General features: G+C 54.7%; 8 protein-coding genes across 8 annotated transcripts; 4 read left to right on the top strand and 4 right to left on the bottom strand.

Moving 5' to 3' along the window:
• Positions 1-3,706: 3,706 nt before the first annotated feature.
• On the top strand, positions 3,707-4,147 carry PHYSODRAFT_322475 (hypothetical protein; the record flags this gene model as incomplete). Its single annotated transcript, XM_009517831.1, has 1 exon — positions 3,707-4,147. The coding sequence occupies one exon, from the start codon at positions 3,707-3,709 to the stop codon at positions 4,145-4,147; it is 441 nt and encodes a 146-aa protein (XP_009516126.1).
• Positions 4,148-5,806: 1,659 nt separating this feature from the next.
• On the top strand, positions 5,807-8,341 carry PHYSODRAFT_322474 (hypothetical protein; the record flags this gene model as incomplete). Its single annotated transcript, XM_009517830.1, has 5 exons — positions 5,807-6,440; positions 6,469-6,574; positions 6,610-7,615; positions 7,663-7,821; positions 7,886-8,341. 5 exons carry the CDS (start codon positions 5,807-5,809, stop codon positions 8,339-8,341), a joined length of 2,361 nt encoding a protein of 786 aa, XP_009516125.1.
• An 842-nt stretch (positions 8,342-9,183) lies between these two features.
• On the bottom strand, positions 9,184-10,161 carry PHYSODRAFT_475946 (hypothetical protein; the record flags this gene model as incomplete). Its single annotated transcript, XM_009517829.1, has 1 exon — positions 9,184-10,161. The coding sequence occupies one exon, from the start codon at positions 10,159-10,161 to the stop codon at positions 9,184-9,186; it is 978 nt and encodes a 325-aa protein (XP_009516124.1).
• Positions 10,162-10,633: 472 nt separating this feature from the next.
• On the bottom strand, positions 10,634-12,721 carry PHYSODRAFT_476155 (hypothetical protein; the record flags this gene model as incomplete). Its single annotated transcript, XM_009517828.1, has 1 exon — positions 10,634-12,721. The coding sequence occupies one exon, from the start codon at positions 12,719-12,721 to the stop codon at positions 10,634-10,636; it is 2,088 nt and encodes a 695-aa protein (XP_009516123.1).
• A 339-nt stretch (positions 12,722-13,060) lies between these two features.
• Positions 13,061-15,164, top strand: PHYSODRAFT_343954 (hypothetical protein; the record flags this gene model as incomplete). Its single annotated transcript, XM_009517827.1, has 3 exons — positions 13,061-13,920; positions 14,031-14,177; positions 14,452-15,164. The coding sequence occupies exons 1-3, from the start codon at positions 13,329-13,331 to the stop codon at positions 15,162-15,164; spliced, it is 1,452 nt and encodes a 483-aa protein (XP_009516122.1). The 5' UTR covers positions 13,061-13,328.
• Positions 15,165-15,828: 664 nt separating this feature from the next.
• On the bottom strand, positions 15,829-17,388 carry PHYSODRAFT_309571 (hypothetical protein; the record flags this gene model as incomplete). The annotated part of the gene is made up of 8 exons (XM_009517826.1): positions 15,829-16,332; positions 16,402-16,456; positions 16,533-16,584; positions 16,665-16,717; positions 16,790-16,825; positions 16,907-17,000; positions 17,077-17,134; positions 17,203-17,388. 8 exons carry the CDS (start codon positions 17,386-17,388, stop codon positions 15,829-15,831), a joined length of 1,038 nt encoding a protein of 345 aa, XP_009516121.1.
• Positions 17,389-17,700: 312 nt separating this feature from the next.
• PHYSODRAFT_309570 (hypothetical protein) lies at positions 17,701-21,341 on the top strand (the record flags this gene model as incomplete). The annotated part of the gene is made up of 2 exons (XM_009517825.1): positions 17,701-19,428; positions 19,488-21,341. The coding sequence occupies 2 exons, from the start codon at positions 17,701-17,703 to the stop codon at positions 21,339-21,341; spliced, it is 3,582 nt and encodes a 1,193-aa protein (XP_009516120.1).
• A 279-nt stretch (positions 21,342-21,620) lies between these two features.
• Positions 21,621-25,726, bottom strand: PHYSODRAFT_467472 (hypothetical protein; the record flags this gene model as incomplete). Its single annotated transcript, XM_009517824.1, has 2 exons — positions 21,621-22,156; positions 25,597-25,726. Coding segments are annotated over 2 exons (666 nt in total), but the record flags the coding sequence as incomplete, so codon positions are not given.
• Positions 25,727-25,814: the final 88 nt, after the last annotated feature.

The following is a 25,814-nucleotide window of genomic DNA, read 5'->3' as shown; positions in this document are numbered from 1 at the left end:
TTCGTATCAGTGAGCCCAGCTTGCCTGTAATCGACGCACATGAGGCATTCATCCCTTGATTGATTTGCACAAGGCTCCCATCCGTTTTCGTATCATACACGGTCGTCATCCCTTTTACACTAGCTTTTAATCTTTTCTCGTTTGGGATTTACCTCTGAGGAGCAAGTCCTCACAGTAGAATACCAAAGAGAACTAAGTAGACTATCTTATTATACGTTGGTGGCTTTGGGCGTACCAGTGCCCACGTACTACAAATACCTTCTTTTAGTTTTGACGTAGAGTATTACTCAACGAACGCGCAACGATGTACCCAGCAGTGGGCACTCGGTGGGTACTACCCACCGAGTGAATACTTGGAAAATCCCCGCCTGTAACTAATATTACCCAGACCGAGTAGTTATAGTACTGTACCACCTGTATGCGTCTAATACAAAAGGTAAATACCCGGTCCAGCTGTATCTGAATCCTGGACCGTGTAGCGCCAGCTGTATCCAAATAAATACCCCAAGCATCCCACGAGCAGAGGGGCAAGAGAGCACTACAACCCCAATCTGCCTGCCGAGCGAGCACGAACTATGAGGTTTTTCAGCTCCCCCATTTAAATACGAACGCAACGAGCACCCGCGAGCACCCCGCGAGCAGCGCTCGTTACGGATCCCCCTTATTGGGCAAAATAAATTAATTCAGCACTACTTGAACGTGCCACCACCGTCGCGTGCCGCCCGCAGACGTCGCCAATAGACCCGAGTACTACTCCGCCGTCCCGTGCAGGAGAAGGCGGAGCAGCAGAAGTACGAGCAGCCGCCCGCAGTGCGAGGCCACCACCGAGAGCTACCTGCAGTAGGAGGAGGCCCCACCGCCGCGTGCCGCCCGCATACGTCGCTAAGAGGATCGCGAACAGTTCCATTGCGTTGGGTAGGAGAAAACACGAAGGACGGTGGTGGGTGGTAACCGAGAGCTTGTTGGCATGGTTCGACCACCTGTTGCAGTTCGTGAGGCCGTTCAAGCTTATCAACCCTCTGCGGGCTACACGCTTAAACCGCCTACTGTCGCGGAGAAGTCTTTCATTTTTGAGTGGGGTGTACGCGTGGAGTATATCGACAATGATGAAGTGAAAACTGGTTGGGTATATCTTGCCGACGAGGCGTGTCGACAGGCAGGTGTGAAATTGGTGTTGTCGCGAGCAAGAACATCTAGAGCAACGGAGCATTTACGAAAGGTGCATCGAATCTCGTCGAAGAAAACGGCGGCTGCAGTTGAAGGGAAACGAAAGCGAGATGAGACGGTTGCTCTTGTCGAATTTGTATCGAACAAACCCTCAACGCCTTCATTTGCTGCTAGAATCCCTTCGCATCGTGAACAATAACTTGCCTTTCTGTAGCGGCGAGTACGAAGAATCCCGAGTAATTCGGCAGGTGGTGGTGAGAGAAGAGATGCAGACTATGATAAATGCAGAGCGAATTGCGAAGGCAATTGTCGAGCTCTACAGCTCGACCAAAGCGGAGTTAATTGACTTCTTAGAACGTAATCGCTCCGATTGCGCGAATTTTGTGATCATGACAGACTTTTGGACTTGCCGTACAACTCATCGGAAATATTTAGGGTTGCGGCTTTATCTCGTGGATGAGTATTGGCAAATGCGATCGGTGATGCTTGGAACGCGAAAATTTAGCCCATCGTATGGAGATCGCGACGTTGGAATTCAAGGTCCATTTTCGGCGTGGCTGTAAAAAAATCTGCAGGATTTCAGACTTCGGAAAGATTTTGTTTTTGCTGCCACGAGCGACGCTGGGCCTGATGCCAAAAACTTGCTGGCCAAGAAATTGAAATACAGGTGGGAATGGTGTGTTGCGCACATGGCCCATGCAGCGACAAAGGAAGCATGTGGAATGAGAAATGATGGAAGTAAGTCGCTGAATCCGGGTATGACGTCGATTTCACGAATTAAGAAAACGATTTACCAAGTTCGCACTGTGGAAACTACTGGCAATTTGTTTCAAGAACTGTGTAGAACACAAACTGAAACTTGAACAACCCAACTTCTTGATTACAATCCAGCCCGATTTTTAAGTCTGACGACAGCAATTAGAAGGATTCTGGATAAATGGACTGCGATTGTTGCCTGGTATGATGAGAGGGCACGAAAAGCAATCCGCGAAAACAAAGTTCCGCCTACTTTTCCACTACAAGACGATCAGCTAGATTTGATTCATCTACTCTCATTGCTACGGCCGATTGCGGGTGTTAAGCGTATGTGTCAAGTTGAAGAACCAAACCAAGTAAATGTGCTCGATGCACTTTATTTGATAAGGTTAAACACGCTTGATCTAGACAAGCCTCTCAAACACTACATGTCGACCAAAGAAAACCCGAAGTTTATTGCCAAACATGAGTTGACGGACATGGCTCAATTTACTCGAAAACGCCTTCAAGAGGCGCTCGATTCATGTTTTTTTCGAGATATTACGAGACGAGTGAGACTCAATCAGCTGCATTTGTGTTTGAGATGCAATATCGGCTTCACCCGACATACAAAAGACCTGAGAAATCATTAAATCGTGTGGTAAGGCTGTGCTGTATCGACAATGGTCACCGCGCGAGAGAGGCAGATGTTCGATTGGAGTATGTCAGTGAAAAAATTAAAGAAAAGTTTCGGGAAATTTTGACAGCAGTAGCCGAGGACCGTACTATTTTCGAGTATGCAAGTTCTATTTTCGCATCGCGCCCGAGATCGGACTTTCTGGAAGAGATTGAAGCAGAGTTTTCGTGTACAAGTAGGCGTACTGAAATTCAGGACCTACCAAGATCGCGAGTTGATGATGAGTTGAATCGGTGGAATTTTGATGAAACTGCAATTGGAGTCAAAGCGAACGGCGAAGAAGAAAGTGTTTTGGAATTTTGGCGACGGATGGAGCAAGAAAAAAATATCAGGTACTACCAAGAGCAGCAAAATTATTTTTCGCAGTTCCTACATCGTCTGCTCATATTGAGAGAGATTTTAGCGTCGCTGGTAGTATGGTGACCCCACAACGCACGCGGATCACCATATCAGCAAATTCATATACACTTACTTTGAGTTCAATAATTGCCGCCCTTGCCCAGCACGCATCTGCACCTCACGCTGCACCTCCTCGATCACTGCGCTGAGAGCGCATCCCGCAGAGAGTTTACGTTTTGCCACGGCTGTCGACTGCCTTTGCGTGTCGGTGCGGCTTCTTTTAGTTTTGGCTTCGAAGATTTTGTAGGAAACATTTCTGCTTTCGCTTCTGCAAACATACTCTTCAACATGCTGCGCAACCATGAACGCTCAGGTCGAGTTTCGTCATCTTCTCGAGCTGGCACACCGTCAGCACGCGCTGTGACAAGCTTCGGCGACAGGCGGTACGTGTCTATATGCTGCTCACATGCTGCACACTTCTTTTCGCTGTCGGCTTCAGCCTGCTTCTCCACCTGACTCAGTCTTGACTGAAGTCCTCCAGCTCCGTCGTGATCTCAGCGTGCCAGATACCACGGCGGACGTGCTGTTGCGTGTCACCTCATCGATTTTCTTTTGCACAACTGCGAGAACGGGTTCCTCAAGTCGCGCCGCCGCACCGGACATTTCGTTGCACATCGCTACCTCAGTAGCTTGACGCTCCTCATTACATCGTCGAGCAGTGTCTTCAGCAATCGCTTGCTTTAATGCATCGCTCTCTGTTTGAACCGCATGCTGCATCCGAATTCCCGACCGTGCCTCCACAGCGCTCACGGCGTCATTAATGGCACACAGCTTTGCATCGGACGGCCTTTCCGAGCTGTTGACACGCTGCTCAACAGCGGCTACACGTTCGTCAACAATTGCCCGTGCGATGTTGCCAATGCGTCTCCCGGTTTCACTCTTGATCTGACTATCCTGAACTGTCAGAGCGGCGATTTGCGTGACCAACGTGGCACGAGGCGACTTGAAATTTTGGAGAGTGTCCGCGCAGCTGGCCCCGGCCCCGATCCAGGGAGAGCGACAGTGTGGGAAAGAAGGGTCGATTCAGGATGTTGTACCTGTGGAACGCCCGAGCATGATGGAGGAGATGTGGAGTATCGATACCTGGTTGCGTTTGACCTCAACTGGCCGGAGGTGCGCAGCACCCAGTCCGGCCCCGACCTAGTCTGACGAAGGGAGACCGTGAAGTGCCCCGGTGAACGTATCCCCGAGAGCTACCCTTCTTGGCGAGGCCAAGGCATCCTAAGATACTTCGAATCCCCAGCAGCCCGAGTGTGAAGCTACTCAAGTGTACCAAGCCATCGACACCCTGAACTGTACCACCACCGTGTTGAAGACGAACATCCAGGATACTGCGACTACGAAGACCCCGAGTGTGACCCGACAATGAGTTGAGGACCTCAAGCAGCGAGACCAAGTGGACACTGAAGCTCGTGGAGTCGACGGCAGCCTGGATGGATACCCCGAATGGTGAATGACCATCCTGAATGGACAACGCCCGGAGTGCCCAAGTGCCGATCATCCTGAATGGACCAACACTGCCCTGAATGGAGAAGCCGCAAGCCACTGTTGTTATCTGCCAATGGACCGACGCCCAGGAACGTGCCAAGTCAGCGAAGTCAGCGACCAAGGTGCCAGTTCCGAGCGTGACTTGGTTTCACTATGGAGAGTGAGCCAGTCTGAGTTCGATGTGTCAGCAGTGCAGCAGATCCCTAGGTCAGGCACCTGAGTCCCTCCGACATCAAGTGATGAGTGTGCGCCGCGACGCGATGCCCGGGTATACTGAAGCCAAGAGAACCCGAACAAGTGTATGAAGATATGAGCAGAGGAGACCGCGTGAAGAATCCAGCGGCCCTCAAGGTAACAAGACCATACGAAGAAGAAGAGAGAGATACAAAAGAGAAGAGAGATAGCCAAAGAGAGAGAGAGAAGAGGATAAAGATCAACAGAGTTTGTTTTGCGTTCAAGTGCACAAGTGCTTGGTTCGTAATTCGCCTAAGGACAGCCGCCGCCCACGGGAGAGTGTACCGCCTAGGAGCCCACGAGAGGGTGTACCATTCGGAGCCCCGCTGCGAGCGTTGAGTAATGCCTAGTCCAAGGCCCCCGAAAACTTCTCACTACATCAAGCCAAGTCAGGTACCCAAACGTATTGCCCAATCGGGTTGGTACACCTGTTTCATTTCCCAGTTGTGGCGTACACTCTCAGTGTGCGCTTGCATTTCATATTCCCTGTGTTTTAGGAGGTTGTGGCAATCGCCCCCTAGGACCCGATTGTAGATTGCGTGTAGTAGGAAGGTACCTGTATTGTTCTCCTGACATTCAGGAGTGGTGCGCGTGGGGCATCCCGAATTTACCTGTATTCGGGGTGCAACCTAAATTGACAGGCTGCATATTGTGTGTACAGACTCTGTATTGATATTGGTTATTTTGGAGAAGGTCTTTGCTCGTGATCTCACTCCCATTCAGGACTCCCGGAACGAGTAGCGCCCGGAAGTTCTCTGTATTCCTGTATCTTTGATCAATTGCGATTCCCAAGGTTGAAACTCGGTCCGCCGAAGATAAACGACACCTATAGGGATTGCACAAGGTCACACGTCAACCGGAGCTTATATTCATTGTAAGTTTCGGGTTTCCGTGAGCTAAACCCTCCCGGGTCTAAGCCTACCGGACGTACGCTATACACCCTGGACGATAAAGGCGTTCACCCGCCTCGCCTCAGCTGGTGCGCGTGCCCGGGTTTGGTTGCCTAGGGTTTTGACCGAGAATTGTATATTGATTGAGTATCTTTGAGGGGTGCTGAGGGCTACTATCCTACAAACTCTTGGGGTTATGGCTGGAAGTGAAAGCATACGCGAAAGGGGACGCGGCGGACGCACGGATGGCGTGCGACGCTCGCGTCGGACTCAAGGGATGCCGCCGGAAGAGCAGCTCTCGCTCGAGGAAGTCGAGCGGAATGCTCGCCGGACAAACGCCGCGAGGCGCAAGGCAGCTCGCGAGGAGAAGGAGTCGACGGAGGCCCAAGATCAGCCGGAATCGGAGCCGGCGGCCCAGGATGCGCATCACGTGTCCCTGGATGCTGTCACCCCGAATGACGAGGAGAAGGGGCCCCCGAGTGGCTCGGAAGTGAACTCCACCCCGGGGTCGGAGGTGGAGGTTGTGGGTGTGTCCATTCCGGATGTGTCCACCCAGGCGTCTGTGGGAGGCGCCGTCAAGGTTGAGTCGTCGGCTGTGGATAGACCTTCGGGAACTTCCCGGCCGGCCCAAGATGTGATCGTGCTGGACGTTGACTCGGATGAGTCCCCCTCGCAGGCGCGCACGATCAAGGGAGAAGGACCGTTACCAGCCGTCCAGGAAGAGCCGGCGTCAAGCCTGCCGAACGAGACTCCGTTACCAAGCTCGCCCGTTCCGAACGCCGCTCCGGATGCGCCGCCCAGGGTGGCCACCTCGGAGGACCCCCAAAATGGTCATCGACCTGACTGGTCCTGACGAAGATTCCGGAGAGCAGGCGTCCGCCGCCCGGATGAAGGAGTTCGTGGCCGACCAGGTCCACAGTTGGGAAAGGGTGACGCTCGAGTTCGTGATGTCCCCGACTGTTGAGTACACATGGCCCAGCCCGACACCCGACTTTCAAGCGTGGTGGACAGCAGCCATGGCGACGTCCCGATACGTTGCGGCTCGTTCGACGATGGGCTCGCTCGTTCGACGATGATGCACCCGAGCGACAACTGGATTTCGAATTGGAGCTTGGTCCGACTGTCTCCGTGCACTGCCGCGGACGCCACTGCGGCCATGATTCCCATGATCACGCTGTCACTGCGCGAGTGCGCCGCACTGCTGCAGACGCTATTCTTCGAGGCGGGATTGAGGTTTCGCAATCTGATTCCCCAGTGGTTTCAAGCACGGGCTCCCCGGGTGGAGCCGATCATGGTGCGGATGCTCATGCAGGAGCTCCAGCAACAACTGGCTGACGAACATTCGGAATGGCGAAGCGTCGCTGCGGGCGTCCCAAATCGAGTCATGCCAGCGCTGGACGTTCATGTGGGGGATGCTGCCCTGGATGCGGTCAAGGAGGAACACCCGGACGACGACGTGCCAATGTCGACCCGGGAAATGGACGTGCTCGGTCGAGAATGTCTTTTCCGGATGAGGGTGGCTGGAGTCCGGCCGACCCGAAGTCCGGCGAGTTCAGCTGTGGGCCGCCCTGAATCCAAGCGTCCGCAATATGGCCCGCCACGTCCGTCGTCAATCCCGTCCATGAGCTCCCACTTGTCCTACCGGTCTTCCATCCCGGCGAGTCAAGATGCGGACGCTCTGAGCGCGCGGATGTCTGTCACCCAGAGTGCAGTTTCCCGACGAAGTTCAGGACGAGAGTCAAGTCTGTTTGGGACGACGGCCGCGGATTCGGAGGAGTCGAACCCCAGCGCCACGTCCGGGTCGCGCTCGACGGAGCCATATTCGTCGTCGGGATCCTCGCTGTGGTCGCTTGGCGGAGCCACCGGCGCTCACATGCCGTATGCCGCTCCATCCGGAATGGTCATGACCGCCCGAAGTGGCTCAGCCCCCATTCAGGGAGGCTGGGGCGTGCAAGTCGCGGAGACGGTGCTCCCTACACCACCAGTGCCGGTGAACCAGGACGATGTCGATATGTCGGAGTCGGGTCACACCAGCATTCGGAGTGGTCACAGATCGAGGACGTCCCGGAGGCACACGCGCTCCCGAAGGTCAAGCCCAAGCAGCTCTTCCGGCAAATCCAGCTCGGAGGACGAAAGGCGCCGTGGCCGCCGAGGATCCAAGCACCCTCGCCGTCCCAAGCGGTCGCCCAGTCGATCCGTGAAGTCCGGATGGTCAGTTCACTCCTCTGCGTCGAGAACCTCCAAGATAGCGCTGACCATGATGCGAGTCACGCAGGATGCCATGATTCGGGTGGATGCGAGTGTTCAGGAGATGAAGCAACAGCTCCAGGATAAGGACAACGCCTCGGACCGGAAGCCCGAAGCCGCTGACGAGGGGAAGCGAACCTTCCAGACCTACCAGGCCACTCAGCTGCTGGTCGACCGGGAGGATGCCCTGGAAAACCAATGTGCCCTCGACACACAGGCCCCAGTTCAGGTGATCATAAGTGAGGCGACGACGGAGAAGGCCCGCGAAGTCGTGGGAGCTATCCAGGAAGATGCCTTGAAGCGTGCGCGAGAAGCCGTGAAGGCGGAGCGCGCGCAGGAAGAGCATCTCCGGTCCGAAGCTGAAGCCGCGAAGCTGCAAGCTCAGGAGGCCACGATGCAGAAGACACTGGAAGAGCAGCGGAGATTACTGGAAGAACAGCAGAAGCTCTTCGACCGAAGGATCGCTTTGCTAGAAGCAGCCTAGTCGAGGGACAAGGCGGCTGGCCCTGACCAGGGGAATGTTTGGAGAACGCGTTCGCGCGACACTCGGACGACATCATCCCATGTTCAAGGAGCTCAAGCGACACCCGCACCTGATCCGACTGTTCAGGACAAGCAAGAGACGGGGCGCCTGACTAAGCACCCAGAATCCAGTGGCGTCATCACTGGATACGCAAGTGATAGACGGGCCAAACCAGATGGCGACCTTCCAGCCGCCCACCTTTAAGCAACGCTGGCGCCGATGACTGGTGTTAAGTATGAGAAGGAAGAGTCGACGCCCAGGGTTGTTCCATCGAAAGCAACCCAAGCGACGACCGAGAAAGCGGGATCCAAGCCGGCTGCCTCCTCTCGTTCGGAGACCAAGAAAACGGCCACCCGGAATGACTCACTCAAGAAGCAATCGAATAAACGTGGAGACCCCTCGGACGACAGCTCAAGCTCGGACTCGAGCGAGGAGGACTCAAGCGATGAAGACTCCGACAGCTCGTCCGGTGAGGTGACCACCAACGTGGCGACGGCGATGACCCAAGGCGGGACGACGATCATGTCGTTCAGGCCGTATGTGAGCTCCAGCGCTCTGGAAGACTTCAACGAGGACGCTCCGTTAGCCGTCCGGCGCCTATGGTGGGAGAAGTTCCAGAACCTCGCGACGCAAGGCGGATGGTCCGACAGGATGCGAGTCTGCGAGCTCAAGCTGAAGATGTCGCCGGAGGTCCGGAATTGGAGAGGCCAGCTCTCTCGGCACGACCGCCAGGACTGGACCAGGTTGTCCAAGGCCTTCCGCCGCGAGTACTGCAAGTCCAAGGTGTCTTAAACCGAGCGCTACTACACGATGACGCAGCGCAAGGGGGAGAAGGCACTGGCGTTCCTGTACCGCCTGAACATCGCGGTGGAGCACGCGAAGGTGGTCCACAGTGGCATGTAGAATACATCTGGAGTTGGAACGAGCTTCTTAAATTCTCCAATGCAGTCTCGTCGCGGTGTACTTGCGAGAAGTACTGAGCAGTCCTCTATCGGTAATTCCGTCATAGCGGTTGGATCGACCGAGTCCACGAGGCACCACAGGTCAGGCGACCAAAATCGTTGGTCAAACTTATTTGGCAGTAACATCGTCGACCCATCAAAGTAAATCGGTCCCTTCTTGGAGAAAAACAGCACGCGTTTCTTCTCCTTGATCAACCTCCACATCATGTAGTAGACGAACACCGACTTGCCTATCCCAGGCGTGCCCGTGACGACAGCATACTTGACCATGGTCCGATCTGGATTCATCAGTGCTTGGTCGGCGATCACTTTGTACGAAGAACGAATGTAGAGCTTCTGACGTTTTGCTAACGGCAGCAACGACGAAAATTCGAGCCAATCGCCTACTTGCTCAACCGCGGGGAATTGTGCGAAGAACGGATCACTGCAGGGATCAAAGACACCATCTTGGGAGACAATTGAAGCCGAGATCGCTTGCTTTGGCTTTGGAACAACCACCAGCACGTGCACCACGTTCTTTCCAAGCGAAGCGCCAGTCCCAAACAGATCCTCCAAATTCCGCGACGCGCGCAACTTCTCCATCTTCGAGGTGTCCACATTGTTCTGCAGCATCCTGTCCAGGTCATCGTCGTCTGGGAGCCATCCGCCGTCTGCCTTCTTCGCCAAGAAGAGCTGCAGCTTGTCTGCGTCGATGTCCTTGAGGTCGTTCGTCTTCTCCTTCTTGATCGCCATCTTCAAGTCGTCCACCGTGTCGCTCTCGTCCGCTCGCACCGCGAACGCGGGGCCTGCCCCACCATCGATCGCGCAGAAGAGCTTCATCTTCCCTCGAGGCGGCAAGTTCTGGGATGAAGAAAGGGAAGAGAACTCGCCATCGTACCTAAACGGGATCTGCCCTTCCGGAATGTATTTTCGGCCAATAAAACTCGTTGTCAAATTGATTGTTGACGACTCAGCTGAGCCCCCCCCCCCTCGGCGATATTGAAGTGGTCTCCATGTTGAACTGGCGGATATGTTTTTTGCCTTCTGGGTCAAGCCATCGAGTTTTCCTGCTTGATCGGTTCCTTCAACTCGCCCACCCACCTTCTCGCCATCGTCGACTTCCACGCCGAACGTGCTGCCCACACCAACAATCGCGCAAGTGAGTATTATCTTCCCCATCGTTCCTCAAGGCCGCAGATTCTCAAATGAGAATGAGATTTCTGTGACGTAGAGTGTACAAACCACCACCTCCATCAATCTAATCTCAATCAAAGGCTTAAAGTCGGCAACTTTCATGCTATTAACCATGAGATTAGCCTCGGCGTTTGTCTTGGAATTGACGTTGAAGTACGGACAACTTGGCGTCAGACCACGGTGTGCCCGCGTCAGCCTCCGGCTGAGGCAACTTCGGGATCTCAAACTTGACACGCGCGCCGATGCCAATGGCTAAGGCGTCCTGCACCACCGCTGCTACCACGGGCGAAAGACCGTTGTTGGAGGTTTTAGGCGTTGGCAGTCGCGAGTCGGAGCTGCTGGTTCCTAGCGGCGGCTTTTTGGAGAACTTCGCCACGGATGTAGCAGAGACCCAGTCGGGAAGCCCAGCGAGGACGCCCGAGTCGCTCGCCATCTGCCACTTCATACGCAGCGAGCACAGCTCCGCCGAGAGCTGTTTGTTCTCTTTGCGTGCGTTTGATCGCGTCCAGTCCAGTTTGTTGCGCACGTCGATGAACTTCTCGTCCATTAGACGGAGCTGGTCCTCCAGGATTCGCGCGCCCTGCTCCAGCTCCGCCACCTTTGCGTCCTGAGCGACATGCTTGCGAGTTGCAGTGGCTAACTTGTCCTTTGCGTCGAGTAACTCCTTGTCCACACGACGTTGAGCTTCCACTGCGCGTGTTTTGGCCGCCGCTTCGTGCTTCAGATGCACCATGAGCTTCTCCACGTGCTCCGAGAGAGCGGCGACCTTCTCGCCCAGCTCCTTGTTGGCCAGCTCGCTCTTGGCACGCAGCTCCTTCTCGACTCGCTCACGACCGACCATCTCCACGACTTTTTCTCGCATGCTTTGCAGGTCTCGCAGGCCAGCTTGAGCCGTGTCGAGCTCGCTTTCGAGTCGTTCAGTGCGTTCGATCAGCCGCTTGTTGCGGCTTCGTAGCACTCGCATCTCACGCTCCAACCGTCCAGCGCCACCAAGGCCGAGAGCGTCCAGGGCTGAGAAGTTGTCGACATTGGGTAAATGGCACGACGATGCCTCGCCTTCGTCTGTCGCGGGGTCAAGAGACGACGAAGAAGACGCCATTGGACCTCCAGCGAGCTGCCACTCATGCTCCAACGCCTTCAGTCGCAGACGCACCAGCTCCTCGAGCTTCACGTGCTGGTACAGCATGTCATCGACGCTCGAGTCGTGACTACCGGTGGCGATCGCCGGATCCAAGCCAATCCCGCGAAGCAGCGTGCGACGCACTCCTCCCACCTCCTCTCTAAGCTGAGCCAGCTCGCTCTTCGTCTTGTCAAGCAGTTCGGCGACGCGGAGATGTTTCTCGCCTTGCTGGACGAGCTGCTCACACTTGGCGAAAACCTCCTGCTGAAGCCCCTTGACCCGCAAGGCAAAGTCATTCGAACCGCTTGTGAGCGAGAGCAGTGCCAGTTCATCCTCCAGCGCCTTCACTCGAGCATTGGCTTCATCCAGCTGTGCCTGCTTCTCTTGAGTCTGCTGCTCGGCACGACGCAGCAGCGCGTTCTGGTTCACTTCGCGCACGTCTTGAGTCGCAGATGCCGCCTTCAATTGACCCTCTAGACTCGCCACCTGAGCCTGAAGTTCTTCTATCTTGCTTGAACTGTCTGCCAACGCTTGCTGTTTGGCAGCGAGTTCTTCTTCATGGGACTTGCGAGCGTCTTCCACCGCCTGTTGTAGCTGATCGTACTGCACACGCAGTGAGTCGTACTCTGCACTTAGCTGAGCAAAGCGATCATCACGTTCATCCAGCTGCCTCTGTAGTTCCACCTCCTGCTGCTCGTGCGCCGCGTCCGAGGCACGAAGACGCTCCAGCTCCGCCAGGTCGTCCACCATTTGTGACGTGCAGCTCTTGGCGCTGTCTTCGAGTTGCGCTATCTGCTCTTCCAGCTCGGCCTTCTCAGCAGCAAACTGCTCCTCCGCATATCGTCTGGTCTCTTCAATCTGCTCTTCGGCGTATCGTTTGGCTTCGTCCAAAGCCGCGTAACTCTCACGCCACTGCCCGTTCTCTTCGGTTATGGCTTCGATGGTCTGTGTCAACTCTGCTGTCCGTAGCCGCTCCTGCTCCACCGCTGCCTGCATTTGAGCCTTCTCATTCGCGTGTTCTCGGTAGAGCTCGTCATTGGCTTGACGCAGCTCTGCGATCTCCTGCTCGGGCGTCTTGGCTGCCATGAATGGTAAAGCTATTGGCAAACGTCGCTGCTGGCACCCGCTACCAAATGCAACACGACCAAGGCATAGAACACCTAGCGAAAAATAGATAGAGGTTTCTGAGCACGATGGCGCATTCCTTTATTCGGAGACGGCTCCACCGCTGCTCACCTTCATCGCCTTGGACAGCGTACGCAGTCGTTCAGAGCGCTACCATGCGGCAGGTCCAGCATACGGATGGGCCGTCGGAAGATGCCTTCGAAGTCGCCGCCCTGCTGGAATTTGCACAGCGCGTCTTATCGCCTCCTGCTGTGACGGCGATTCCAGCTCAACGGCGGCACATAATCGAAGACGCCGGCAGCCTGCCGGCGTCCACGAGCACCACGGCCTCTTCCTCCGTGATCAGCTTCTCGCGTCACATGTCCACGGCAATCTCCAGAGCGGCTGGACCAGGCGCTTGCCGTGCAGCCTGGGGGTGTCAATGCATCAAACTTTTCTAAGAACTGTCCTTAGAAAACTTTCATGCTATTGAATCCTTTGATTGAGATTAGCTTGATGGAGGTGGTGGTTAGTACATTCTACGCCATAGGAATCTCATTCTCATTTAAGAATCCGCGGCCCAGGAAAGATGGGGAAGATAACCCTCACGTGCGCAATTGTTGGTGTGGGGACCACGTTTGACGTGGAAGTCGACGATGGCGAGAAGGTGGGCACGTTGAGGGCGCCCGCAAAGCAGGAGAACTCGAATGCGTTGAAGGACGTCGACACCCCCAGCCTCCAGCTCTTTCTGGCCAAGACGATGGACGGCGAGTGGTTGAGTGTGACTGCTGCGATGGCTGTAGCACTGCACACAGTAATCCCTGTGGAGCTTGATGAACATGGACGCTGCCAAGGCTTCAAGTGGTTGAACCCCACGCTTCGTCTCAACGACTCCAGCTACTTTGGCGAGAATTTTCAACCAGGTGACGATCAAGTTCACGTGCTGGTGGTGGTTCCAGAGCGCAAAACGACGGCAGTGTTGAAGCGGTCGACAGGTGAAAAAAAGCGGGGTATCGAGGAAGTTATCTCGGGTTTTGACACGCTCGCAATCACGCAATTTGCTCTGCAATTGAGTGCAGCTGAGCTGGCTGTAGGAAGCTTACTATCGGGACTTCCAGAAAACTTCTTGGGGACGAATCTCCCCAACGGTTTATACGTCCGACAAGAATACTGGGACGTCTGTGCGATGATCACGAAACAACTGAAGCCACAAAATCATCTACGCAGAGCTCTAGTTATTGGCAGTCCTGGAATTGGCAAGTCGGTGTTTGGAGTGTTCTTGCTGCTGAAGTTCATGACGGAGAGGAGGGAAGGGACGTCGCATACCACCCTTTGGGCGACTCGAAGGTCTACTACTTCACTTGGGACGCGACGGGAAGCTACCAGCCGTCGTTTACGCCACATTCTGGAAAGACCTACGAGGGTTTCTTTGACGAAAGTGAGGCTATAGGCGCGGTTGCCTATGGCCACTTTTGCCATGTGTATCTATCTGTTCGCTAGTCCACGCCGTGAAAATTTCAACCACTTCAGAAAGGAAGCGTGTTTTACGGTGTACCTGAATCCTTGGAGCAAAACGGAGTGTGGGGAATTTGCAGACAAAATTCACATGGAGCATCAAGACGAATGGCTGAAGAGATTCAACCTTGTTGGAGGCAAACCAAGATTCCTATTTTCACGATCGGAATCGTTCGAGTCCCTGGTAAAACGTGTAGAGGCTGATATTCCGGGCACTGTTGATGAGTTCAAGCAGGATATTCTACTCTTCACGCAGAGTGCGTTTTGTGACAAGATGAAGCACCTCATCTTCAGCCTGTATCGTGATGCGACACTGGTCAGTCACCCGTTTCTGGGCTATTCGTCTTTGGCAGTGGAGGCGAAGGTCAGCGATCTGTATGATGTGGGGTCCATCGATGAAATCCGCTCTTGGTTGACGACGACAAAGCCGAATTTTCAGTCGTGGCGAGAAATAGAAATCGAGAGATGTCTTCTGCAAGACCTCATCACGAAGAAGTTTTGTATGCAAACTCTCGAGCGCTCTGCTCGATCAAATGAGCCGACCGTACAAGGGAGCAAGGTGGGGGATGCTGAAGAATGCGGTCCAATTCAGGCAAAAATCGTGACAATCCAAGTTGTAACGGAGATCAAGAACGACGAGGTGTTGTATATCCCATTGTCGAAGACCTTTCCAGCGATCGATGCTGTGCTCGTCGTACCGGACGCTCGTCGCATTATCTATGTGCAGGCGACAACGTCCAAAGCCCACCCTATCCAGTACCAGCACTTGAAAGACGTCTATCAAGATTTGACACAGCGCCGGAAGTTTCGAGGTTATTCGCACATTCTTCTCTTCATCGTCTCGAACGACATCTACGACGGGTTCACCTCATCGGAACAAGGACCGATCGATGCTCAAAGCAGCACTTGAAATCAAGGTGACTCAGTATGTCGGAAAGATAACTGGTGATTAGATGGATGGTTGTGCACGAGTTGCTTCAATAAATGATCCGCTTTCGCTTGCATAGCTCGAATTTTGCGACTCTCAACTCATGGCCCACACATACTTATTCATGAGTACATAGTATATTATTGCTGCGCGAGTCACGCATGTGATGTACTTTTATTAATAAGTACTTTGTACTTAAAAGTACGTCGATCTCACTAAATATGATTGGCCTCTATCACATTCAATTCTCCCTTAGCTACGCCCGATCCCACGGCAAATGTTATTTGACCAAGTTTCGTTTCGCATCAACAAACTGTTCGACTCGCCCACAAGCGCCGATTAAGTCGATTGGCTGCCACCTCACGAACGATCTGACTGGTACTGCGATGATCGGGTTAAGAGTCATCTTCAATCAGTGACAGCTTATTACGTTTCTGTAATCTGTAAACTTCCCTCAGTCGTCCATTACTCATTTCTTCTACGCGGTCAGCTCGATTTCCCCAGAGCTTGCAAGTGCAAGTCAACATCGAGCCAAACTTCGCTAGCTTTGTGTGCGTCCCCAGTTTTCAAAGCCGCATTCAGCTCATGAAGAATACCACGCACCTGAAGCATCCACATCAGCTTCGAGTTAGTAGTTCAGACAACTTTAAGCTAGCAGAGAAGAACTAACATAGCCAAGGTGGGCAAGTAAATCCCGCTCTTGAGCTGTGGGGCGGTCGCTCTCGGGCAGTTCGCGTTGTGCCAGTAAGTAGCTGGCTTTGGCGTACAACAACTCGCGGAACTCGACGTAGTTGATGCCGGTGTTGGCGAGCATGACCAACTGACACTGGTCTACGAACTCGCGTCCGACGAGGCCCATCTCCTTCAGGTCTTCAAGCTCATGCTCGACCGCTGCGTACTCGCGCTTGAAGAACTCCCACAGCTCGCGGACGTTATATCCGTTGAACCAGTTGTGGTTGATGGAGATCGTGTCCTCGAGGTTCCTGACCTGGTGATACCAACCGCTGGGAACGAAGATCGCGTCACCGGTTTCTTGAATGACGTAGATTGGCTTTGCCTCATGGAAGTGAGGGTACTTCTCTCTGTCGACGTCCTCCGCCGTCACGTCGGGCAGGACAAATCGACCAAATCGGTCCTTCAACTTCGGCTCCTGCTCTCAGATTAACAACAGCAGTGTAAGGTTTCGCCTTGACAATCTTCATGGTGCTACGGTACGTACGTCGTCCGGGTGGTAGAAGATCCACTCTTTGCGGCCGCAAACGTTCACCGACCAGCTACAATTGGTGAGCACACATAGATCAATTAGACATGTAGCTAACAAATTGCATGAAATGACGACTGCTGCCATACCTGTATGAGCGGAACACGTCATGGTGCAGTGGTGTCCAGCTTCCAGCAGGTCCTAAGCATTCGAGTACGCAGCTAGATTAGATCATTCAAGCTTCAAATACACGCGAAACAGGGTGGGTCACTTTTGCCTACCGAGGTACACAAACCGATAGTCACTCTCGCTCTTCTCCTTGTGGTCCCACCACCTACAACCAAGAAGAAAAAACTCATCAGCTTTTCTACGAGCCAGCAACTCACCATTAATCGCAAAGTTGTACCAGTTGAGCCAGTCGTCCTTGAAAAACGGCGGGGTTCTGAATCCTCCAACATACCACCAACGGTCAGCCACACTTGTTCACCCTCTCAACTCAGCTGCAATTGTTCCCCATCCTCACTCATAAACGTCGTGACCGAAAGCGTGCACAAAGTGCCAGTCCTTGAGGTATCTCTTGCCCACGGTCCCATTCTCAATCAGCTCCAAGTACTCGTCTACCCATAGCATATCAACCTCCAGTCAGCACTCAATCTTCCACCAATTTACTTCCTCTTCCATCCTCCCGTTTACCGAGTCTCAAGGTGCATCGCTCCTCCGCTCCGTACTCCGCTACGTCACCACTCGCCACCTTAAATCGCAGTCAAGACTCCGTTAAAACGCACTCCAACCACCACTAAATCAACGTCAATATCCCACCGGCGCCTCTGCAGCCCCGTACTTCGCCTTCAAATGCTGGAAATTAATTCTCTGTCCGTCTTTCCACTGCGCTGCGCCCGGGAACCACTTATCCGTCACGTTGCGCAGCAGAACCGGCCGGTTGCGCGCCATGTAACGCGCGCAGAAGGCCTCGTAGCTCAGCGTCGCCGCGTCCTCCACGTCCATCGCTGCTGTCTATCAAACCGTTATGAAAATGTAGCCATATCAAATTTCAGCAACGTGACGTCGCCAGTTGTCAAAGGTTGAAGCCTGTAGACGAAGCACCATTGTATCAGCGGTTAAAGTACGTCAGTGGGTCAGTTACCAACGGCCACGCTACGGCTAAGGCTAAGGCTGCAGCTTCAGCGCGTGTCTTGTCAGTTCACTGCAGTCACTCCTCTTTCCTCTCGGTCTGTAGCAGGCCGAGCTCTGTCTCTCTCTCTCTCTCTCTCTCTCTCTCTCTTGTCTCTTCCAGGCTTGAAACCCCCTTACGCCGTCATGGCGTCCCCAGTCAACCGCAGCAGCTCCAACGACTTGTCCAATGGAGGTGGCGGTGGCGGCGGTGGTGGTGGAGGAGACACCGTCATCGCGCAGTATCTGGCGACCAAAGTGGCGTGGTGGGCCACGTACCCGCGCATCCTCGTGGTCACGCAGTCCACACTCAGCACGTACAACCCGGAGACGTTCCAGTGCACCAACCAGTGGGAGATCGCGGACATCGAGGACGTCGACATCTCCCCAGCAGCAGCGGGCAACCAGTTCGTGCTGAGGCTCGAGAAGTCCCGCTTCCGCTCGGCCAAGCTCAAGTTCGCCTGCTCTGCTAGGGGCCACCTGCTGTCCTTACTGGCGAGGCTGCGGCGCCAGGCTCAGGGGAAGGCGCTGCTGTACCGCGTCGTGAGTCCGCGGCGGCTGCACTTCCGCTGCATCGAGCAGTTCGCCAACGCGTCGCACAAGCTGCTGTTCCTGCAGGTGACAGTGTCCAGCGTCGTGTTCCTGGACGAGTGCGGCCGTCGCGTGCAGATCCTGCCCTTCCTGTACCTGCGTAAGGTGGCCTTCTCGTCGGCGCACAGCGAGGGGATGGTGCTATCCACCGCCTTCCACGACCGGTTCTTCCTCTGTGGAGAGCGTCACGAGTGTCTGAACGAGATCGTGGCCGCGGCGAACGATGCCGGCGTGGAGCTCTACAAGACGTCGAGTCCCATCACTGCGCTGCAGCTCCGACTGCAGAACACGCAGGTGCTGGATCGCGCCTCGGTCATCCGATTCGACGTCAAGAAGGCCAGGAACACGGAGGGCAACGGCGACGCTGCGCCTGCGAGTGACGGCAGCGATGGCGCCAAGAAGGCGTACAAGAAGATCCAGTTGATCCTGCAGGGAGACGCCGTTGTGGAGATGCACCGCTCCATGCGCACAGTTGTCGCTCGTCCGTACAGCGCGTTGCTTGCCATTGTTCGCCCCGACTGGGACCCGAGGACGCTCGTGCTGGAGTTCAAGCAGGAGGACACGCTGGTGCTGGACGTCGAAGGCCGCGACCAGCTCGTCACGCTGCTGCTGCTCGTGTGCAGGGAGGCAGGACACCACAACGTCATGCTGATCTCCTCAGGACTCAACTACTGCTGGTTCTACCACCCTCACTCCGCTGACACTGCCGTAGGGGATGACAGCAGCTTGGCAGGAGCGTCGATGGAGACTTTTTTGCTGAGGAGGATCACGCAGACGGGGGTTCGACCGGACGACAACAACGGCGGACGAAGCCGAGGAAACAGCGTGTGGTCCCCGCGTAGGCGACGCGGAGCGAGTGTGTCGACGCCCAGGGGCTCGCAAGGGAACAACGACACGCCTCGGTCTACTGACTCCGACTCAAGTGCTCGTGGAGGCTGGTTCCAACGTCGAATTAAGGAGAAGCGTTCTACTGAACCCCACTACGAAACGCGCAACTCCATCGACTCGGGTCTGTCCATGAACGAGAGCGTGAGCATCACTATTGCGATGGAGGAGCTCAACGCCAATCTGCCACTGGATGAACTCACGCGCAGCGGTCCGGGCCAAATTAAAGTGGTCAACAAAGCACTGGAGCTTGTGTTCGAGCACTTCGTGACGTTGATAGCCTCTCTCCGACGATACGGAGACACCACAAGCTCGGAGCTGATCACCACGTTGCAAGCACTCGTGCGCTTGTATCATCATCCAGACGCGTGCTTCACTGACGAGACGGTGAGATCCCCTGCTAGTTTCTTCTGGATGTTACGTGGGTACTGACGACTTGTGTTGTGCATGCTTGATAGATCCCCCGAGTATTTGATGCCGTCCACGAGCTCATTCTCCAGCAAGATGTGCTCACTTGCTACTGGTGTCTGAGGTTGTTGCAGTGCTTCTTGGGCGTACGGACGCCAAACACTGCAGCCAACTATAACGCTGCTGGAGACCAGCGCGCCAAGATGATCCAGCATTTCGTGCACAACGGAACGCTTCAACACGCCATCGTCGACTTGATCCCAGCCTCGTTCGCTGTATCAAACACCTCTTCCTTCATGGCGAACTCGTCCACCATCGGAGAGGCGTTCTGGATGGCTGACCCGGATGCTGTGCAGACGCCACCTTCCAGTCTCTCGTCGTCGCAGTCTTCGATCCTGTGCACGAAGGAGGCTCGAGTGCAGAGCGAGATCAACGTCGTGTTTTACGAAACGCTGTTGACGCTGCACCACTTGCTCATGTACTTGAAAAGCTCCGCCAAGATGCAGCGCGCGTCACGAGATCGGCAAAACTACATCGCAGCAGGAAATCGACAGATTCAACACGGCAGCTACAGCGACGTACCAGCTGAGAAACACACTGACGCACTTGCAGGTAAATTGCTGGAGAAATATCGATTCCTGATGGACTCCATCGTCGACGTTCGTCTCGTCCGGATGGCTGAGACGTCCGTGGCGCTCGTTCAGTTTGTACTGAATCACTTTGCGACCAAGACGACTGCTAGTCAGCTGCGGTTGGGACTAAGCGACAACCAGCTCTCTCACGCGAGCAGTGGGGGGTTCTATGACTCGCGAAAGAGGCGGTTGGGTGCGCTTGGATCATTTCTTGACGACTATCGCGCTGTGACCGAGAGCAGAGCGGAGACTCGATCGCTGCTGTTTGGTAGCGAGAGAACCATTGAAATGCCGCTCAACACCTTCAGCTACGCCACCACGGAGTGCACCAACGCGGCCATGGAGAGACTACTGAACCCTGGAATGACAAACCGTCTCGGGACAGTTCTGTCGAACGGATCAATGAGACTCGAGTATCTGGACCCCAGCGAGCCGCCGAGTTCCGTTCGTGATGAAGATATCTACATGAAGCCTCTCGAGCCGGAGATCAAGAAGAAACCATCGCAAAAGGAGATCCACCCAGCTCCACCAAGACAGTTGAAGTACAAGAAGCCCTCGCTGGAGCCACACAAGCACGACACTTATGACAGCCTTGCCCCGGGCAACAATACCCAAGTGTACCAGCCGTCACTACCATCGTCCGTGGAGCGTTTAGTGGGCCAGACAAGCCCCACACGCTCCATACGCAGCGATGTCGGGGCAAACCTCCTCAAAAGCGACGACGAAGACGACACGTTCGGCCCATTGCTGCATAGTGATCACGTTTCAACTGCGGCACGGTCACCACGCGCTATCCGCAAAGCGTTCCAGGCCTCGGTGGGGGCACGACGAACCGCAAACGAATGTGACGCCTGCATCGGATGCAACGACGTGTGCACGAACGAGAAGTGCTTCTTCTGTGCGGAGAAGGAGTACCAACTGAAGGTCGCGTTCGCCGGGTCTTCCGTTGCTACTGGACCCACAGTGCGCCAAGCAGCGTGGCAACATCGAGCACCGTCGTCGGTCGAAAGCTCCTTCAATGTTGAACGGGAGTACTCGTCCTGTGAGATGAAGCGGCACCAGACCCAACGAACGTGCTGGATCCGTGTAGACGACAGCGTATACGACGTGACTGACTTGCTTGGAGTACATCCTGGTGGGGCACAGGTGTTGCTCGAGGCAGCACAACACGGCGGAGACTGTGGTCCCATTCTGAAGACTCACCCACCTGCTGCCCGGGAGATGCTCACGCAGTATCGACTAGGTTGCTACAACGAGTGCAACAAGTGCTGATACACGAATCACGGTAATCTCGATCTGTAGCTCTCAATTCATCATGGTTTTGAACTCCATTAAGAAAGATTTGTTTGCTCCATCGCATCATTACTTGTTGGCTCGGAGCTTCTACAGCGGAGGAACCACACAAGCAAGACTTCGAGTGTGTACTATGCACCCCAGCGGTGTATTTCCATTCATGATCTTTTCAGCGAGCAGTGAACCATCAGAAAATACCATCACAACTCGAGGCCATCTTCTTCTTCGTCGGCCACTTCGCTGATGTCCTCGCCTTGCTCAGCTGACCAGAAGAACCCCAGCGCTTCCAGCGTCGATCTCAATAAAGTATGCGAATCGCCTCCTTTTCACGACGTTCGTGGCCAATTCCCCGAGATTCAGTCCACGTGACGCTGCTGGCCATAAGTCTTCCCATGGCACCCCGAAGTCGGAGGGGATGTCGGCACTCCCAAACGTAAGCGCATACGTCGTCAACGCTGGCATCACTCCGTACTTCCACTTGGCCGCGCTCCACTGAAACCCGATGTGTTCCAGCCTGTCAGAGTCCCGCGCAACTTGTTGGGGGAAGTCACCTCGGTTTCGAATGTTCCGCGCGATGAAACCCAGGCGAATGTCCCAAGTCGACGGCGGCCACGGGTCCTCCTCCGGTACGACAAAGAGAGTGGCAATGTTGCAGTCCCCGTAGATACGATGGTACGTCTCCAAAGCCGGCAGAACGGTCTCTCGCCACTTTTGGTCGTAGCTGCTGAGACAGAAGCCCAAGTTCTTCAGCTCCTCCCTGTCTCGGTCCACGTACTCCGAGTACGCCGAGATGGCTCGAATACGGTTTAGCATCTTTCCTAGGCGAAATCCTCTCAGGCCTTTTGGCCACTCATTCCCCTCGTCCTGACCTTTGCGGACAACGAAGTTCTGAGGAACGTCACAGTGACCATATCATGACGGTTCCGACTTCCCTACATATTCCGACAAGTAGGCAATTGGTCAAAGCCAGTGCAAAATCGGAAATAGTGAAAAATCGGAAATTAGCTATTATGTACGGTAAATTAGGACTAGGGGGCCGTTTGACCGATTCTTGTCAGCTTTCATGCGGTGCTCACAGCCGCGAGGAAATCGCCTCTAGAGGCCTGTGGGCCGAGTAAAACGGCATTTTTTTGCATCTAGGCGCAAAATCGACTCGGAGCAATGTGCTCTCGAGGTGGCAAGTTCATTAATGAGAGCCAGGATCCTGTGGTGGGTCCACTATTTGGGTTGAATGTCTTTAAACAGTGATATTTACACTTCACAAGAGTGACCCTCTCTTCCAGAGCCACTCGTTTAAAAACCTCAATGAGGTTTTATTTAAGCCAATAGAAAAGCGCCAACGCCGACAGAGGCCCCGCGGCTTCAGTCTAGACTTTTTAAGCCGAACCCCCCAGACCGCAAGCCAAGCCGGAGGCTCCACCCTCGACGACGAAGCTAAATGGATGAGCGCAGGGCTTGCCCTGAGGAGCGGGATCGAAGCCCGCCGTCGCCAATCACGCTTGATGGGAGCCTTTCAAGGTGTGCAGTGTTTGGGTCCGGGCAAGCGGCGACGAGCGGATGAAGAGCGATGAGCTGAGTGCCCGACGGTCTCTGGGCGATGGTTGGCAGGATGGTCATGGCCTTGATCTGCGCGTTCGTAAGCTAACTGTCTTGTATTGGTTCATGAATATGTGTATTTGCCCCGAACTTTGTGCCTTACACGTGTCCGACGACTTGTAGTATGTTTTGGGGTATAGCCGGCGCTGGGCCGACGATCCTTTCCAGGGCGAGGTGGCTTTGATACGCCACGATGCGACTGTTGAGGGCACCAGACCGATGAAGCTTGCGCATCTCGCGCAGCACGCTGCCAGCTCCTTTGGCTCGGGATCCCTGCTCGCTCAAGAACCTAAAGACCGCTGCTTCCGCGCGTTTTCCTACTTCGAAGACAAGATCTTTGAAGTCGACAGCATCCTCGCGCAGCACGAATCCGCCGTCAAGAAAGAGCTTCATGTACACAACGCCTAGGCGGTAGTCGGACTTCTTCTGGCGGTCGCTCGAGTCCCAGACACGGGGCAGCCTCGTGTACCACTCGAACCACAGCGAGGACAGGTTCGTAGCAGCTTTCTTTCTTCGCTTTGCGGGTGGCGCTTGCTCTGACGACGCTTGCTCTTCTGATGCTTCTTCAATACGCTTCACAGGCGGCGCTTGCTTTAGGATGATCGTCTCCAGTGCGAGGAGGCGCGCAGACATGAGCCGATTGCTCTCGATAAGCTCGCTAATGACAGCCAAATGGTGACACCCAGCATGACAGCAGTTGCTCTTTGCTTCCGACTTTTCGTGTGCTTGTTCAGGACTCGAATCAGCAGACGTATTGATTGCCATGGACCAAGACAGCATGTCAGCGACCGGGATATCAGCCGCCCCCAAGCATTCCTCGATACGCGCAACGAACAGCGTGTCGGGCGCCAGCGCCTTCACTTGCGGGAAATACTTGATCAGGTACGCCGTCAGCACTCCGATAACCTTGCGACTTACGTTTAGCTTTGCGTCTGCCAGTCCAATGCAGGAACCGAACAGCAGCTCCTCCAAGCGTGCCAGGCGTTCCTGCGTCCCATGGTCCAGCGCTGCAACGTCCGCAATGACCGGGGCTTCGTCGGCGCTCCAGCCGCTCAGCACTCGGGCGACTTTTCGGTCTTCGCGGGGGGTGTTGAAGACATAGGCAAAGCCTTTGTTCGTGCGGGTCATATCCCACGACCCGCGGTCAAAGATCCACCGCGCTGCTAGCCGCTCGTCTCCGTTGGCGTGCTGGGCACCTCCTCGGCGAAAGGAGTGCGAGGTCAGGTTGCTGGTGGCACCGGCGGGTTCAGCCACCCGCTTCAAAAAGCGGTTGACATACGCTTGGACTCCGTCCTCACCGCGGCCGAGGCTGCTCCTCGCGGGACTTGAAGCTGTGAGCTGAGCTGGCAGGGAGGCGGTGGCGGCTTGCGACGGGTTGGAGCTGGGCGGACTTGGTGTGGGGAGCAGGGAAGCGGTGCTGGGCGGCGACAGGGACGCTTCCAAGGCCGCCGCGGTGTCGCTGCTATCCGCGACGCTGACCCGCAGCACCACGAGCAGAGGCGCACCTGCGTCGAGCGAGGTTCCAGCGGTGGTGGCGAGAGCGGGAAGCTGACTCAGCAGCGACACACAGGGCGCCTCCTGCATCACCAGAGCAACGGCCAGCGTGTGAAGGAGGCAGGTGAGGAAGTCGTCGCGGTCAGGTACGAGGGTGAGGCCTTGCTCTTCGGCAGTTTTCACACGAAGCATGTGTACGTAGAAAACGTTGTCCGCTGACACTGTCATGTGCTGCTTGCTGATATAGCAGAGATCCGAGGAGCGCCCAAAACAGTGCCACATGAGGCACGCGAGCGCCGCATCTTCGTAGTCGGTGGCGACAGACGCCGTGCTGTAGACATAGCGAATTAGTGACCTTAAATCCGCCTTCGTGCAAGGCGGAGCATTGTTAGTAAATCCCCCATTGTCCCGTTTCAAGCAATGTTTTTCCAAAGTCTTGCCTTGCTTTAGCAGGTTTAACTCTGTAGGAACCCGAAGATGAGGATGCTCATCGAAAAACCAAAGCTTAACGGCTCTTGCCAGAACTGTCACCACGCACACAGGCTTGAATGACATTCATAGACCCATTCTCTGCTTCTAGCATGTACTCAAAAGCACCAATCCCTGTGGTGCGCGCTTTTTGCGTGTTCGCAGGGATGAGTGCAGAGAGACTCATGCTGATCTTTGTCTGGCGCTTCTGCCGTTTCAAAGTGCCTATGTGTGTATGTGCGGAGGACCACCAGTGTCTCCACTGTCTAGAGCTCCGGGCCTAAAATAGATTTCTGCCTAGTTGTTGTAATCATGAGCATATTTGAAAAGTACGTACTTGACTGTATTTCACTATGTGCATATACATATTTGCGTCTTGCTTCCGACAAATATTTGTCAGAAGCTGTCGGAACTAAAACCCTATCCCTGTGTGATTTGATTGGATGAAAATAGTGAATAGCGACTGTGTGATTGGTCAGGCCGTCATATATTTCCTGTTCTGTACAATCCTACTAAGCTATCTGTCGGAAAAACTACTATATTCATCCATAGAGCTCATAATACCTTCTTAAGGCTGACATGAAGACGACGTCCCAATTGTAGTCCTTCACCACCCAAACGAAGTCCATGTCGTCAAGGTCCTGAATCTGGTACTTGTGCAATGTTTTCTTTCGACAACGTAGCGTATTGACGTGAAAGCCCAGTTTGAGCCCCCACGTGGGCTTTGGCCACTGCGGACCTCCCCCGGGCATCACGAAGCGCTGATTCACCAGCAGATCGCCGTAAATCTCTTTGTACGTCTTCAGAGCGGAAAGTGAGACCTGTTCCCACTGGAAGCGCTTCCAGTCGTGAATTTTGGGAAACCCGGCGGCGGGTCATTTACCCTTGTGCCAG

Source organism: Phytophthora sojae (assembly GCF_000149755.1).
Source record: "Phytophthora sojae unplaced genomic scaffold PHYSOscaffold_1, whole genome shotgun sequence".
NCBI lineage: Eukaryota > Oomycota > Peronosporomycetes > Peronosporales > Peronosporaceae > Phytophthora > Phytophthora sojae.
Note: the sequence above shows the minus strand (reverse complement) of the source record. Positions and strands in the feature narration are given on the sequence as shown.